Raw genomic sequence first — 17,127 nt, 5'->3', positions numbered from 1 at the left:
TTGCACTGATGATCAAGGCGACGTGTGCGTTACCTAATCATTGCTTTAAAAAAAACTTCAGGATTTTGCATCTTGGACTGCAAAAATTAAAGTGTGTGTGTTTTATACGCGTTCGGCCTTAATCAATCTGATGTGCACTCATTTAGATGAAATTAAATGCCTTTGAAAACATGGCATTCGTATCTTATTATTGCTTTTATTATTACCACTATGTAACCAGAACTCATCGAATGTTCTTCTTACATTAGCCCACAACGTGAATTTCACCCTCATGCTTTCAAACTTCAATTCGAAAACGCTTATAGTTTAATTTGTCTTGAAGAGATTCGTTTCCCTCTCAACTGTGACCAGCTAGGCTCGCCTATAATACCTACTCGGTTAGACTACCACCCGTGCTATCAATATCATACGTACGTATTGTTATTGTCCGTGTTCACAGCAGAACAAAACGCTTCTGACCCCTTTGTTGCACTAATCCTACACAATACTTCGTGCACGCTGTATACCACCATGGCAGAAGGTCACAAGTGGTGCTAAATGTGATTCGAAAATGGGTCCAGACGAATTAAGGCGTATGCAGCGCAACCCATGCAATGTTTAGGACAGGGAACCTTTAAGTGCAACTTCTACACAATTATTTCACGCTGGTCAACTCCTACAGTATGTCGTCAACTAAAACGACAGCGTCTAATCAATGCTGTGTTTACACCATGTTCTTAGTGGCCACGGCAGTCATGTTTCAGGCCACCGTGGACAAAACGGAATGGACTGGAGACAACCAGGAAGGATGGCATGGACAAACGTGACAGGCCGTGATTACCATGATTTGTCGTAGTGGGATGCGACGGAAAATATTGTGTAGTCTATAGCCTGACCAGACGCCGTGAAAACGGGGTCTGACATGTTCGCAGGAGCGAGGACTGGAACAAATAAGACTAGAATGCGGAGGGGGAAAACGGGAGATTATCCCATCTATACCCACGGCGCATTACGCTTCTGGCAAACGGGGCTGCCATGGCCGCCGCAAACATGGTGTAAACGCAGCATACCTTATGACAAGGTGTCGGGGAGCTGTACCTACAGTACCTCGCCTATCGCCACATGCATGAATCCGGTGCAATTCAAGTCGACACACGTCGTCATCTACTGGTTCTGTGTGAACGTTCCCTGAACTAGGATACAAAAACACACACACACACACACACACACACACAAATACGAACACAAATGATATGCAAAAAACAGTCAAAGATACTGTACAGGTCAAGTACACATACATCATCAAGAGTATCTGAGATTTCTTTCTAGGCTTTTTGGTGGCTCTAAGAAGAGCCGTTTGGTTTGTAGTGGATGGGCGTTGTAGTCGATTTAAGCACGCTCGCCACGGATTCGGCGGGCCAGCTGGATGTCTTTGGGCATGATGGTCACCCGCTTGGCGTGGATGGCGCACAGGTTGGTGTCTTCGAAGAGACCGACCAGGTAGGCTTCGCTGGCCTCTTGCAGGGCCCCAATAGCGGCGCTCTGGAAGCGGAGCTCGGTCTTGAAGTCCTGGGCGATCTCACGGACCAGACGCTGGAAGGGCAGCTTGCGGATGAGAAGCTCCGTGCTCTTCTGGTAGCGACGGATCTCACGGAGAGCGACGGTACCGGGCCTGTAGCGATGGGGCTTCTTCACACCACCTGTGGATGGGGCGGACTTCCGAGCTGCCTTGGTAGCGAGCTGCTTGCGAGGAGCCTTTCCTCCGGTTGACTTGCGGGCAGTCTGCTTGGTACGAGCCATGTTGGAGTACAAGATAATACGGAAGCACTTCCAGTGAATGACGTTGTAATCGAATGCAGGTTGTTTGAAATTCTCTGGTATTTATACTTACCGGCGTCCTTCGTCAGACGTACTAACAAAAGATCGCTCCTGATTGGTCGATCTGCTCAAGGGGTTGTCATGAGCGGTATTATAGTCGGTCTAACGAGTTGTTACGTAAGAGCAGAGCGTTGGTACGGCCAAACAAAGAAGACCTATGCCCTCTGATAATAGACCTCATCCCCGACGAAATACCTTGTTCAGTTATTACTTGGCTCTAATGCTTAGGCGCCGTTTATTGTGTTGAGCGTGCACACTGCTACCTGTAATATCCAATGCATTCAATGGCACGTTACATATACTTAGATAGTGCTGTTCGAACATGTGACTTCGCCTCTTGAGTATAAAGTGGTTTACTGTTGTGGTTTACCAGGCACCACGTACCCCATCAGATAGTAAATATTTGGTAGTAAAAGTTAATAGAACATGTCAATTGAAACACATTGCTTGAAGTACTACATTATTTATTACAAGGATTTGTGTCGGAAAGGCAATTCATTTATCATTCATTCATGATTATCTAGTCATCATGACGATAGAACGTCACCATCACGTTTTATAACAAACGATATTTACGCCCATGCTGCTAGCACACAATATGGTAATATTCACAATTATATGCTGATTTCAGGTCATTGCCCGTTGAAGGTAGGCCAATGGGTAAGAGAAAGACGGAAAAGGAATCTCTTTGACAATTCTGACGCTAGATACATGTATATAGAACTTTCATTGGGGCTGCTATAGAGCTCCATGGTTTTTTTCATATATAGTTAGAGCCTTTGCGAAAAAGAAATAATGGTTAGATAACAGTCACACAAAATGATATGCTAAACTGTTGAGGACACTTTTCGTCAGCTACTTAATTATGGACTCCAAACCATCGAAACAGCCTTTTCTACACGTCGTCTTAATGTACATTCGCATAATTATCACCCTTGATTGATTTAATAGACAGAAAGACAGAAAAAACTTCGGTCCTTGTGAAGATTATACAATGACCTCGTTGTACCTTCAGCAGATTCATGAAGACATGACTTGTCGAAGTGAGATTTCAGTTTCAGAACAAACCAAAAAAAAGAGAAAAAAAATCGCCCCGTTTGACTGCCGAACGGTCCAACATTTCATGAAAATTTCCTTCTTGCATAGGAGTTGGTCCTGACAAAGAACTTACTCATAATGAGTAAAGAAATGGGTAGGTCCCTTATTAATTAGGACGAGCTATTACCCGAGAAGGAAGGGGGCAATCAACGGTGGAAGCAGTATTAACTTTAACCATACAACCATTCTGAGAGCACTAAAAAAGCGCCACGAAAATGGTGTTCCAGCTTGGATCGCCATATACATGTCCTGTACGGCACATGAATGTATACGCTACCGTTGTAGATTATTTTGTCGGGTGAGAATTATTAGAGCGTCACGTTGACTCTAAAGCCATAGTGTCCGTTCCCTCTTTTACAGTGTAACATTGCCATTGGCACGCGAAGTTTTTCTTCTTTGTAAAAAGGGCAGGGTTCTCCTTGTGAAATTTTTTAATGTTAAACATAATTCCAGAAATGGAAATATTCTTTTAAATTGGTGCCATCTACACCGGTGTAGTTTCGCTTGAATTGCTCTTGGCGTTTGATTGTTTTTCATTTTGTTAATATCTGCATCATGTAAACAATCACAAAGACATCGAATTATGGTGTTCGCATGCTCTACCTATACTTCTTTGAATCCGATAGTACTCCTGATTGAAATTTGAGTGCTTGAAAACAAGAACAGCGAAGAAAGCGCTTGAGAAGGAGAAGGCAGAATCGGCAGCAACAGGGGTTGTATCAGAATTAGAAGAGGGAGACATAATAAACGAGCAGAATGAGGGGGCAGAGGAGCGGGAAACTGTGGAAGAAGTGAAGCATTTGCAGAAATTTGAGAAGAAGAAGAAGAAGAAGAAGAAGAAAAGAAGAAAAGAAAATGAAGATGAAGAAATAACAGAATAAAAGAAAATGAAGATGAAGAAATAACAGAAGAAAGAATATGAAGAACAATGTAGTTTAGAGTGACGCTATTTTTCATTACCAAAAAAAAAAACAAAACAAGTCACTGAAGAGAAAGTCGCCATGATTGTTGATCTTTGGCCTGTATGTAGCGGGGAGCCGTGGAAGAAGCAGAACATTAAAAAATTGTCTGTGGTCTAGCTGTGACAGAGCCTGGCTCTCATGACTTACTCTGTAACGTGTCGTATAGACCACGATTTTCACCCACACGCTGCAATGAATTATTTAGTCATTGACAGTGATAGCGATCTCTAAAACACTTATTCTGAAGGGGCAGGATGCGTATAATAGCCCACAATAATAGGCGACTAATAATAGAAGGGAAGGCGTAACCTAAGGCCGGATTACTGATCGCATCGTTCATTGTGACAAGTTCGTTGGCAGCGGGTTTATACGCTGCCCTAACAACATCCTTTACAAACTGTTGTTTCAAGAAATTCTATAGGGTTTAAACACAGACACAGAATCAAAAGACCTGAAAATATCAGTCTACCACTACTTGAAAATGAATGCCATCCCGTTTTCAAGTTTACACCTGTTGGGGAATCTTGGAATATATTTCGAAATTTGACATGAAATAAGAAGGCTATACCCATATGATGTTTCAAAATTCAACACACTTTCACAAACACTGCTTTACCTGGCCGCAATCGCGTTAAAAGTGATGGAGTCCACACAGCGACTCCCCCTTTAGTTTGTACAGACATACATGATTATCAAAAAAGGGTATGATAGTATTAGTCAACTATGATCCTTCCTTCGTGAAGGTCAGCATTGATATGTTATAGTAATGACACAATCATTAGATGTGAAGCGTGAAGCTGTTTGTTTGTTTGTTTGTTTTTTGGATATACTACTTCAAAGCAGTAAAGATATTCTGATTTAAAAAAAAAATGCGTCCATGTTAATGGGAGACACATGAAAAGGGTGACGTCATCCCCACACCTAATTTGCATGTTGCGACAAACATTAATGATAAGTTACATGAAAACAAGTGAAAATTTATACAACCTTTATGAGGTCTTCCTTTATTTCACTCTATTCCTCACAGCCAACTAAGTAAAAATAATGTATTTTTATACGTTTCAGTATATGAAAATCATCAGCATCAGTGTCAGGGTATTATAGGCCTACTCTCAAAATACCGATTACTATTACATCTCTTCTAAATTCTCCGTGGTAGTACATTGTACTACAGGAGACGAGCGAAGTGCGTGGAGTTTAATCGTAAGGCGTCAGGACCACGAAGTAACGGTTGGGGAATGTACGAAAAGGGGAGGCGGGGTTGAGCAACTGTCACTATAATAGTCAATAGATTATGTGACTTTTACAGTATGTATCAATGAGACATACGTATTCTTGCATTTAAACACAATACGTCATAAACAACCAGAGACATAATTTTGAGGAGACGGACTGAGCACTGAATTCAGGACAGAAAGAAGTCAGTTAAAAAAAAAATGAATAAAACAACAACAACAACAACAGCAGGTGAATAAACATTGACCTCCGTAAGACTAGAATTATACGTCCTTTCATGCCCACACCATAGTGAACACGGTATCAGATTGGCTAAAAAGGGAGTATCTCTCATTTGTGACATTCAGTCGCTTCAAAAGTTTTACTTTCTTATAATATATAATGATATTCTGCACCGAGTGCAGAACAAATTGGGTACAACAAAGTACTAGTACATACTCGTTCCATTGCTTAATGTTGCCCAATAGATGGCGCTATCAAGAATTGTGATTTTGTGTTCTTGCGTCACGGTGGCAGACTCTTGCGTCTGGGGAAGGTTTCACGGTTCATCAGATGATTTTCCCACGGATCACTTTTAAGAATAGAGAAAAACGGTCTAAAGAAGGTGTCAATATGATTTTACTGCATACATTTAGAATTCAATATGTTCAATCGTTGGTGTTTCAATTAACAATCTTTTTTTTTTTAAGACACAGTCCTGGTATCTTACAGAGGTGATTTGCAGCTTGAATTTCGCTGACATTCTTTTTTTTGTTCTTTTCAAAGTACACAATGATATCGCACGCCTTGGTGAATCTACACTATAGACAAAGGTTATTGTCCGTGCAAATTCAAAGAAAAACATATTCAGTCTCCAATTGTAAAATACTTAAAACAAGAGGTTGCCGACAAGTTTTTCTTTTCAATTTGATGTCTTCCCCCAATTTCAATCCTGTCCCAAATCTTTTATCTCTTTTTTTTTTGGTACAGTTTGCGTGTAAAAGTGATCAAAAGTTCCAAAAGGTCTGTTTATATGACAGGCCTGAAACATAAGGCAAGTTTCCAAAATCAGTTCGACATAAAATAATCCTTGCGGATCCTAAATTTTTCTCTCCCTCTCTCCCGTCTCCTTATCTCTCTCTATCGCTAAAGGAGATGCAAGGTATATGAATAAAATGAGGATAACAAATGTTTAAATGTCATTCTCATAAAACAAATAAATAGATAAATGTTAGGTATCTTTTTTTAATATAAGAGGTTGTGTTTCACTATTTTGGCATTTTTTTTACTGAATTTCAAATTTCTACCCATGCCTTGGCGACCTTCCCTGAAAACCGAATTGTATAACCACTCGTTTTGGTTTCTCTTCCTTTCTTTGTTATGCCTATCTTTAGTTTGTTTTCCCGCCTGTCCCGTCCCTGTTTTCGTTGTTGTCCTTGTCATAGTCCTTTGTCTTTGCTTGTTTCGCCTGACCTCATGATATCCAATTATTTTCAAACATGGAGTCGTTGACGGATCTTGAGATGCCCTCATCTTCTAGAGTAATTCACAAAATTTACAAGCTATGCTTATCTTGTGAATTCCTCTTTTCCATATAGAGTTACAAAATAAAATTGTATTGCTTACTTGTTTATTTATTGTATCCATGTTTTGTTGAAACTTATGTGATTCCAAGTTCCTTGAAATATTATGTACTCATATAAGCGTTATGTATTATTGCTTTATATTACTTTTTGTGGAAATAAAATCACTTGACTTGAATTTGATTTAATTTGATCCTAACACTGCCCCTATAAGGCAGATACTGGGAAGTAGAGGCGATTGAAACCCTGTCAGCTAGTACCTTTTCTTTTATTTCGTGTTTTGTTTTTCTGTGTGCTAGAGAAGCCTCTTAGAGCGATGTTCTTAAGCAAAATGATATACATTGCAGTCTAATGTGAAGAAAAGATAAAGTTGTTCAAATTAGTGAAATTCTTCCGTCGACATTGGTCGAGGCGTATTCAATTCAGATGTATTTACGTTGATGCTGGGCAATTTGTCAATCAGTTGCAAGACAAAGTTGCATAATACATGTACATTCATTAATTTTGATATCCAATTTTGATGAAAGTTCTTACGGCAGTTTGCTTGATTTTACTAATTCATTAAAGTCAACATTAGCATTAGCCTCTTTTAGACGGCTTGGCGCTGTTGGAGTCTGTACAGATGAAAGCGACTCGGTTTATTTGACTCCTAATTTGCTCACCATAATTCGCTTACTAGAATTGAATTTTCACTTAAATCGGTGACGAATCTTAGCTCGTCTGATGACAAACAGACACAAACAAAATTCGCTTTCTCAGGGAGTGTACTAGCTAATGGAACAATATGTTCTATGCAGATAGAAAAGGCCGACTTACACCTCAAGGCAAGCTCCCGGTATTGATCGCTCAGGGTCTGACATAGATTCTATTGAACCGGAATGCCTAATCATGCTAACCTGTCCCGTTATATTCCGCTCATAGTCACATACTTTTCATAACATTTTACTTAGTTCTTTTTTTTTTTCGATAGACACCGAGAGAGGGAGAGAGAACATACAGTGAACAGAATCGGGATTTTTCTCTTGATACGTCAGAGTAAACTGATTGTGTCAAAGTTAAAACTATGGTTAGCAATATGAATAATATTTAAACATTATTGTAATAACTTACATCTGGATTTTGAGTATAGAAGTTGGGCAATGCATTTACGGAGGCAAAGTAACAAAGTCTTGGGGGCTAGTGTCTCTTATTAAAGAGGGTATCGATTTTACAGACGCCTCTTCATGTATTGATCTTCGTGTAAGTGCCGACGTACAAGCTGCATTTGTCATGGGCCATTCCAGGGAGAAATTGGCCTCCCTCCGGAATCTGATTTTTTTTTTTACACTAAATGCTATTTCATTGATTTTTCACAAATCACCCACGCATGCAAATACATTTAATTTTCATTAGGCCCTTTCTTTCTAAGCAAGAAAAATCTGCCATTTCTTATACCATCCTACAAGAAAAGAAACAAGAGAACATGGTTCTTCCCTAATGGGAGTAAGCGCAACCATTGCATCGAAGGCCTTAATCGATTTCGCTATATGCAAAGCAGCACGGAATCTTTTCTTACGCATCGACAATTGTGTAAGTCTGTACCTTTTCCTACACTACAGAAAAATTATGACGTCTTTGATCATTTCAGTGCGACGACAAAACGCAATTCGGCGGAGTTGACTTACGTCTTCTGTTGGTCCTCCGTAAAAACCGGCCAAAATTTTGCATTATTCTTTTCTCAAAATGAGAAAAGTTTGTGGATCTTTAATTGGAAACTAATATTACTGATAGTGGGAGATCAGGCCAACATCAAGCATGCCGGATACGAGGAAATTGCGGCCGGCGTTTTGCTTTCAGACGCAACTCTTGCTAAGTCTTTTGGTAAGTTGTTCATTATTGACCAGTTTAACGAACGTATAGTTGAAAAAAAAAATATCAACGGAATGCGCTCCATCACTAGACAAACTTTTTGTTTTATTTTCCTTTGCAGAATTTAACAGGGTCAAAAGAGGATTTTACAGTGCAATAGAATAGACGCAAAAATTGATATAATGAGCAGATGATTAGAAAATGATATGGTTTTAGTGTTTCACTCTGCGGAGCCTTCAAACATGAAAAAGATTCAGAAGTTGTAATTGCATTAGGTTATAACAGAATCATGCCCTGCAATGATGCAAATATTTTTATCTTCTAAGTATTAAGCATCTTCATAATGGCCATGATCTTTTCAATTACTATATGTTACTATCTTAATTCTTTAATATATTATTCGACAAATAACATTTCTTAAAGTGAAAGGTAAATCATCCTGCAATCGCTTGTTTGAAATGCTCCATGGCATGTTTTTAGCGTCTAACACGTCTTTACCATGAATCATAATCAAGGAATTTTCATAGGAAAGATTATTATGGCTGTGAAAAGACCGATTTACTGACATAATCATATAATTTATGAATGTTTCTTCTGTCCTAACGTAATAATGAGCTATTCCTGTAATCTGTACCTCAAAAACATTTTCAATACTTTGATTCCAGTTTGCATACATTAGTTGTTGCTACGTCGGTCAAACCAGTGGTAAGCTTTCAGGTTGTCAAGAAGAATCATTGTCAGAAATTAAGGCATAAATAGAATTTGAATATGTTAAAAAACGGTCTATTAGAGTGCCTCTAGATTGTACTTTATATAATATTTTCGTCTATTTTTTTGAATATTGAAAATATTTGCAGTGTTCAGATGTTACGCAAATGTATTTTCTATACTTTTTGTTGATGTAATGCAGTGAATTAAAAACATAAAATAACAATACTTTTTTTTACATTTCTCTTCAACAGACTCTTGGACTCTTGGCAGGAACCGCAGGTAAGTTAGAAGCTCATGTTCGTTACCTAGCTAGGATTTCAACTCTCATGATCACGAAACTTTTAAAATCACACATTCAAGGCATTCGCGACCACCCGGTTGTTCCTATATCGCATTGTGCACATAACAACTATCAGGAGGAAAGAAAAAGATTCAAAGTTCAAAAGTTCAAATTTATTTCCGTTTTCCTATAAGTAACATGATATACAGCTCACTTTCTTTAGTGACAGAAATGATGCAATATTGGTGCTATTAAGAAATAATGACCTGACCATAATCATTAACGAGATACATATTAATTTCTTTAATAGCTCCGCATGTTGCTTTGTTATAAAGGAAAACAAGAGGCTCGAGCTGAGTTAGAATGCATCATCTATGGTAACCCTATTTCAACATTTCTGTTACAGTATCATATGCCTGAGTATATGCTGCCTTTATACTAAATGCCACTTCAAAACATTAAAGCCCTGAGCGAAAGATTTTTTTTAAAGTTTCTTATAACTAAATACGCATGACAGTTTAACAATGTTTCATTTCTTCTTCTAACACTGAGCTTCGTATTCAAGTATTATTAGTAGGTGCTTAAATTTAGGCCTTTGAAGGGAATAACTTGATTCAGGAGTTACAGATATCGCGAATTGTCAATTAGCAATAACCCTATCATGCCTATTAGCTACAGATATGTTCACACATTTCTTTCTCCGGATTCCTTGCGACAGTTTCCGAAGAAGCCTACTGCGATGTCGATGAACTCGGCTATGACACAATCAAGGACCGAGTCATGACCGACACCTCCAACCGCATCTACATCATTGACGACCTCGAGCTCCAGTGCTATGGCCGCATCGGCCGCTGGATCTACTACAGCACCAGCAACCAACAGTGGAAGCCGGGAGTGTGGCGGTGGACGAGCGGCAACTACTGGAAGCTCGTCGGAGAGAACACCCTTGCGGGGACCACAGGCGGCTACACAATCTACGACGTCAACAGCGCAGACATGATCCAGTTCCAGCCCGGAGATAAGCTGGGGTTCCGTCACGCGAGCCCCGCGCTGAACTACGACAAGGGATTCGATGCGCTCTCCGTGCGGTACGCGTCGATCAGCGACTACAGCACGGCGCACGACAAGGGCAAGGTGTACACCGTGTCGTCGACTGACACGTTAGCCTACTCGTTCAAGGCTGTGTTTGATGACTCAGGTATGTTCCTTGCTCTATGAAGCAGTTACCTTTATCTATGCGTCGGCACAATCTTAGCAAATAAAACATTCCTGTGTAAGCGGAGACTATAAAATAAGGAACTCGCATTTTTATAGTTTTTATTCGAAATCATTCTTGCAGGCTCCAAAGTTCAGTTGAATATTTGTTTTTTTACAGATCTATGTTAACGACCATTGCATAAATGCAAATGTATAAGGCTATAGCTACAACACAAAACACCCACGACGAAGAAATGCTTCTTACTTTTTTGAAGTTCATCAATTCATCTCAAATCTTTTAAATAGTATTGATGTAGATTTCTGACATCATTTCAGATTCCAAGTGTATTGGGACTTGGGAGGACGTTATTGATACCTTGACGCTATGCATCTAAGGAAGATTGCGAATTACTTGGTCAATTGAAGGATGAGTAGATCAGGGGCCCGTTTCATAAAAATTGTCATCAGTGACAATTTGTCATAGATGTGACAAGCTACTGAAATCTTTGCATCTGATTGGCTGAGAGCAAATTTGTCAAAGAAATGTGGCAGCTAGTTGTCACTGATGACAAGTTTTATGAAACTGGCCCCAGATATGTAGTTGAACTCTTTGGATTTATGCTTGGTGTGTATTGATAGCGATGACGACAAGTTCCGGACTTTTTGTCAAGTCTTGATTGTAAAAGTTGTGACAGAATGTGTGATAGGTCTGTAAGCAATATATTTATACAACTGAAGATTACAAGCACGTATGTACACATCTATAAATACGATATATTTTGAAAGAAAGACACCAAACTTACGATGAAGAAAGGGGAGGAAATTAAATGAGAGAGAAAAGGGAAGAAAGGCAGATGGGAAGAGAATCAGACAGGGAAATGTGGAAACAAAGGAAGAGAAGGGATTTTTTTTTCTTGTCTTTTCCTTTCTTGGTGTTTAAAGGGATCGTACAGTTTTGGTTGAGACCTAATTTCAGGTTTCTAACATTTATTGATGAGATAATGAGAAACCACTTACGAAATATGAAAGAGCATGTAATTCTATGAGGAATTCAACGTTTATTTGAAGAAAATTGGTTTTGAAACGGCTGAGATATCCCAAAAAGAGCGATTCTAATAAAGTGTGGGACCCACACTGTATTACTATCGCTTTGTTTTACTTTGTTCTTGGATGTTTCATTCCAAACCCGATTTTCATCAAACAAACTTTGAATTCCTCTTAAAATGGTATGCTCTTTACTATATCATAAGTGTTTTCTTGGTATCTCTCTAAAAGTTAAAAGCCCAATTCTCATCTCCATCCCTTTAATGATTGTTCAGTTCTGTATGTCTCTAACTGTACCCAGATTTCAGCTTCGACTGTGACGAGGAAACGCACGGCCCGGGTGTGAGCGTCCGGTCGAGCAACGACGGCGGCAACTACATGATGATCATGACTAGTCTTCCCTTCACCTGCTACGGCCAGGTCAAAGGTCAGGAATAGTGGCGTCATAATAGACCATTATAACGACATGTTATTGTACTTTATAATTCTCACTCATTTTTTTCAAAGACGTTTGAATGATAATTCGAGTTTGGAATTTCAATTGAATTTGGGTATTTACATATTATTAAATTATGATGTTAATGTCAAAACGGACTGTAGAATGAAAACTGCGTATTCAACATCAGTGCCGGCTGCTCGTCAAAGATTATTCCATAGTCTTTGAATACGTAGTCTACATGTAAATATGAATTTATTTATAAAGTGTACTTTTAGCTGTTTAGTCTTAAAATGATTATGATCGCTCAGTTTCTTTCAAAGCAATGTAAACATTGTTAGGAGTAATGCACGGTAGCTTCGGCGACTGGCAGACTGGAGTTCATTTATTTTTTAAGCCAAAGAAACTGAAAGAAAGAATGTCAAATTCTAACGCATACAATAACAGACATGCACGTGCAATTATTTTTCCCAAGGAAGCATTTATGATTAAGCGTTCATGTTCAGTACTTTGCATCAAAATGTTATAATAAGTTTGTTTTTCATTGTCATTATGACAATCATTATCGTAAATATGTTTTCAAGTATTCATCAAACAGTTAGGATTATCATTAATGTTACCATCCATTACCATTCTGGACGAGACGATAGACATAATAATGGGATGGAACGGTGTGGTGTAATGTAATGTTATACAGTACACTGCATGTGGCTTTACAACCGATGTCACGTCAGTAGGGATGAGGTGGTTAGTTTTAAAGGTGTTTTGCGTCGCTCTTGCTAAAGTGCTTGCAACGTCCCTTACTCAGGTTGGACCTTCTGGGCTACTGGGGCCACGGGTGGATTCCGGCCAGGCATCTACAGGCCCGTGGAGGGCTCGACCACGCAGTACACTCTCATAGGCGAGAGCGAAGTCGCGGCCGGTCACAGAATCGACGAAGAGGTGAGAGTGTGGAAGAGCGATTTGAATCGTTCTGATATTCCTGTCGATATCCCGATCAGTTTTCCGAAGAAGAAGAAAAAGAAAAAAAAAACGTTTGAACTCATGCACACAATCATGACACGTCCTGGTGACAATCTCACCTAAATATGCATGTACAGTTGTATCCTGTCACATGATTATCATGTTTATGAAATGATCAGTGATGACAATATGACGAATACTCGACAGTGTAAGAGAATTAAGAGAATCAGTGCTGCGAAAAGAAAGGGGGATAGATTGACTATAAGACAGTTCATTTATTCAAGTTGTTTTTGTTTTTGTTTTTGTTTTTTTTTCATCTCCGTTTTCAGATTTGATGAGACATAATTATAGATACAACCGACTTAAACAGTGATACATTAATGTCAGACTTCACATCAATCATGTTAATGACCAGTGGACTATTACTTCTTTTGGCCATCCCTCACCGGAGACATGATTTTCCTTAACCCTTATACCTTTGACTCTTTCCGATCCAAGGTCACCGATCTGATCGCTGACGAGTCTATGTGGTTGCCCTTTGAACCCGGTGACCTGATCGGATGGAGATGGAACAGCGCTGGCGCCCGCATGCGCTGGGACAGCAGTGGCGACAGCATCATCAACATGAAGTATGCCGGCCACACGGACAGCGCCTACGAGATCGCACAGATCGGAGACGTCTTTACCGTCAGCAGCGACTTGAACAGAGCCTATTCCCTGCAAGCGGTTTTGTCTCCCTTTGGTGAGATGATTACTAATGGAATATCAAAAAGTTATGAATAATCACACCCCCGAAAAGCAAACATTCGAATAAAGTTTGTAGCTATTTCTTGTCACCGTTGCTTTTCACTCTCAGTGTCTTGTCCATGAAGGTAATGTGACTTTATGTCTGTTTCTGCTGCGATTACTCAGTGTTAACAACTGTCATTTAAATCGTCATCAGTATTTTCTTTAAGAGTTGGACGGTATGACTCGATATACTGCAATTCGGTCCCCTATGTCAAAAGTTTTCTCAGTAACTTATTTAATTACCTTGTGCTTTATTTCCATCCAACAAAATGTAATATGAATACAAAGTATATTTGATAAATTATATCGTGAACAATTTTGTAAGACATACAAATCATACAGTTTAAACAAAGTATATGAACGAAGGGGATTATAATGGTAGAAACAATGCATACTTTGCAATGGTAATAATAAGTATAGATGCAGATTATGCATCGATGGAAATAATCAATCCACTGAAAAAAGAGGAGCTTATAAAACATGGATCGCTCGAAAGACCATATAGATATGCCAATATCATTATATCGAAAGCAATATGTACAGTTAGCACATTTCATATAGTTGTGACATGGAAGATGGGTTGTGCAGAGGAAAAAGCATACAAATTGTCGAGAAAGTTATTCCGAGCTAGACAACACGGATCATAGTGATTAGTGAAAATGTTTTGTTTCACACTATTCCACCATGCAGGTTACAAGGGCTGCTATCCGGAAAACATCGCCCAGCGGGAGATGGGTGTCTTCCCCGGCCACATCGCCCTTCCAGAGATGACGCGCATCAGTTGTATTTCAGCATGCGCGCAGCTGGCCTACCCGTGAGTGTGACTTGCTTTCGTTATGCAACATGAAATAATTGTGCTTCCAGTAGTTCAAGGTCGGACATTAAGATGCAAACAAAAACGCACACCAGGGGCGTCACCAGCTTTTTTTCAAGGGGGGTGCGTTTTGACACTAAATGTTTACGAGATTTTTTGGACAGACATTTGGAATATAGGAAGCTCTCAATCCCTAGACTTTTACTGTTTTTTGAGGGAAACCAAGCGGGGAAAGGGCACCGGCGTAGCTAGGATTTCATCTTGGGGGGGGGGGGGGGGGGTGGGGGGTTAGTATGCGAGGGAGCGAGCAAGGGTAGGGGGAGGGTATGGAAGTGCCGGAGGGGGTTGTACCCCCTATAAATGGATTATGGAATGACGGCGTGAAACGACAAATTACTGGCAGCGATATCAGGAGAATGGCATAACGACTACATGCGAGCGAGGGGAGCGAGCGAGCTTGAAAATTTTGACATTTTACAGTCCCAAAACTGCCGATTGTAGCCATATTTTTTTTTTTTGCTTTGTAAATTAAAGGGGGGGGGGGCGCACCGGGCGCAACTGCTGGCAATAACTGGCAGCAACATCAGGTGAATTGCATAATAATTAAATGCGAGCGAGCAAAGAGAGCGAGTTTGGAAATTTTGACATTTTACAGTCCCAAAACTGCCATTTGGAGCCATATTTTTTTGCTTTGGAAATAAAGGAGGGGTGGGGGGCGCAACGGGCGCATCTGCCGGTAATTACTGGTAGCAACATCAGGAGAATTGCACAACAATTCAATGCGAGCGAGCGAGCGAGCGAGCGAGCTTGAAAATTTTGATATTTTAATGTCCCAAAACTGCCGTTTGTAGCCATATTTGTTTGCTTTGGAAATTAAGGGGGGCGCACCGGGCGCAACTGCTGGCAATTACTGGCAGCAACATCAGGTGAATGGCATAGCAATTAAATGCGAGCGAGCGAAGAGAGCGAGCTTGAAAATTTTGACATTTTACAGTCCAAAAACTGCCATTTGGAGCCATATTTTTTCTCTTTGGAAATAAAGGAGGGGGGGGGGGCGCACCGGGCGCAACTGCCGGCAATTACTGGCAGCAACATCAGGAGAATTGCGTAACAACTAAATGCGAGCGAGCGAGCGAGCGAGCTTGAATATTTTTGACATTTTACAGTAAAAAACAAACAAACTGCCGTTTGTAGCATATTTCTTCGCTTTAGACTGTTAGAATTTAAGGGGCGCATCGGGCGCAACTGCTGGCAAATACTGGCAGCAATATCAGGAGAGCATAATGGTTATATTCGAGCGAGGGGAGCGAGCGAGCTTGAAAATTTTGACATTTTACAGTCCCAAAACTGCCGATTGTAGCCATATTTTTTTTTTTTTGCTTTGTAAATTAAAGGGGGGCGCACCGGGCGCAACTGCTGGCAATTACTGGCAGCAACATCAGGTGAATTGCATAACAATTAAATGCGAGCGAGCGAAGAGAGCGAGCTTGAAAATTTTGACATTTTACAGTCCCCAAACTGCCGTTCTTAGCCATGTTTTTTCGCTTTGGAAACTATATTGGGGGGGGGGGGGGCGCACCAGGCGCAACTGCCGGCAATTACTGGCAGCAACTTCAGGAGAATGGCATTACCACTAAATGCAAGCGAGAGGAGCGTTTGCAGCTATTTTATTTCTTTTTTTCGCTTTGGAAATTAAAGGGGGGGGGACGCCCGGTGCGCCCCTCTCCTGGATCCGCCACTGGTAGTCAAGGGTGTGGGTTTATGTTCATGACTGGGGGAGGTATGACCAGCGAGGTGGCGTCGAAGTGACCAAGCGGGGAAAGGATGTCCAAAATCTGCACTTTAGAGCATCCCCTTAACTAATTGTGCGTGTTTGTTTGTGTGTGTGTATTATATACATGGTACAAGTTAGGAATTAGCCCAGGTCAAGTCTTTTTATTGGCAATGTAAGACATTTTTATAAAGACTAGTATGTACAGCAACACTGCAAAATCAATTATCTAGCTTTGATATAACGAAGCGTAAGGTACAAAGGTGTACATTCTACATCACATTGCGCAACATTGTAGCGACTCTTCGTTCGGATGTACTGAGTACACTGCGCACATCCTGCTTGTTATGCAGAATGCCAACCAGGAATCACAATCTTTTGTCGGGTCCGGGCTTTTTGAACAATGTTTCACACCATATACCTATTTAATTATGGCTAAAAGAAATCATAGAAAAATATCTTATTTCTGGATCATCCTTTCATTCAGAAGCAGTTTACTAACACTTGAACTGCTATTTCGGTAAATCTTTTTTTTTTTTCTTTTACCAGCGGATTGGGA

General features: G+C 40.2%; 2 protein-coding genes across 2 annotated transcripts in view; one reads left to right on the top strand and one right to left on the bottom strand.

Moving 5' to 3' along the window:
- Positions 1 to 1,368: 1,368 nt before the first annotated feature.
- Positions 1,369 to 1,779, bottom strand: LOC139724726 (histone H3.3A). The gene has a single exon (XM_071635848.1). It carries the CDS (start codon positions 1,777 to 1,779, stop codon positions 1,369 to 1,371), a length of 411 nt encoding a protein of 136 aa, XP_071491949.1.
- Positions 1,780 to 8,509: 6,730 nt separating this feature from the next.
- The window catches only part of LOC139724685 (uncharacterized), a 50,468-nt gene continuing 41,850 nt past the window's right edge, over positions 8,510 to 17,127 (top strand). Inside the window, exons 1-7 of the mRNA XM_071635809.1 lie at positions 8,510 to 8,575; positions 9,526 to 9,553; positions 10,273 to 10,752; positions 12,097 to 12,222; positions 13,040 to 13,173; positions 13,693 to 13,936; positions 14,674 to 14,797. Coding sequence (XP_071491910.1) covers positions 8,510 to 8,575; positions 9,526 to 9,553; positions 10,273 to 10,752; positions 12,097 to 12,222; positions 13,040 to 13,173; positions 13,693 to 13,936; positions 14,674 to 14,797 — 1,202 coding nt within the window. The remainder of the gene's footprint in view (positions 8,576 to 9,525; positions 9,554 to 10,272; positions 10,753 to 12,096; positions 12,223 to 13,039; positions 13,174 to 13,692; positions 13,937 to 14,673; positions 14,798 to 17,127) is intronic.

Source organism: Diadema antillarum, unplaced genomic scaffold (assembly GCF_040938485.1).
Source record: "Diadema antillarum isolate AM-2024a unplaced genomic scaffold, OU_Dant_1.0 scf00000226, whole genome shotgun sequence".
Taxonomy (NCBI): domain Eukaryota; kingdom Metazoa; phylum Echinodermata; class Echinoidea; order Diadematoida; family Diadematidae; genus Diadema; species Diadema antillarum.
This window is presented reverse-complemented; position numbering and strand designations above follow the sequence as displayed.

Bases quoted from the DNA above. Each gene is read 5' to 3' on its own strand.
- LOC139724726 (XM_071635848.1), bottom strand. From the start codon at position 1,779: ATGGCTCGTACCAAGCAGACTGCCCGCAAGTCAACCGGAGGAAAGGCT.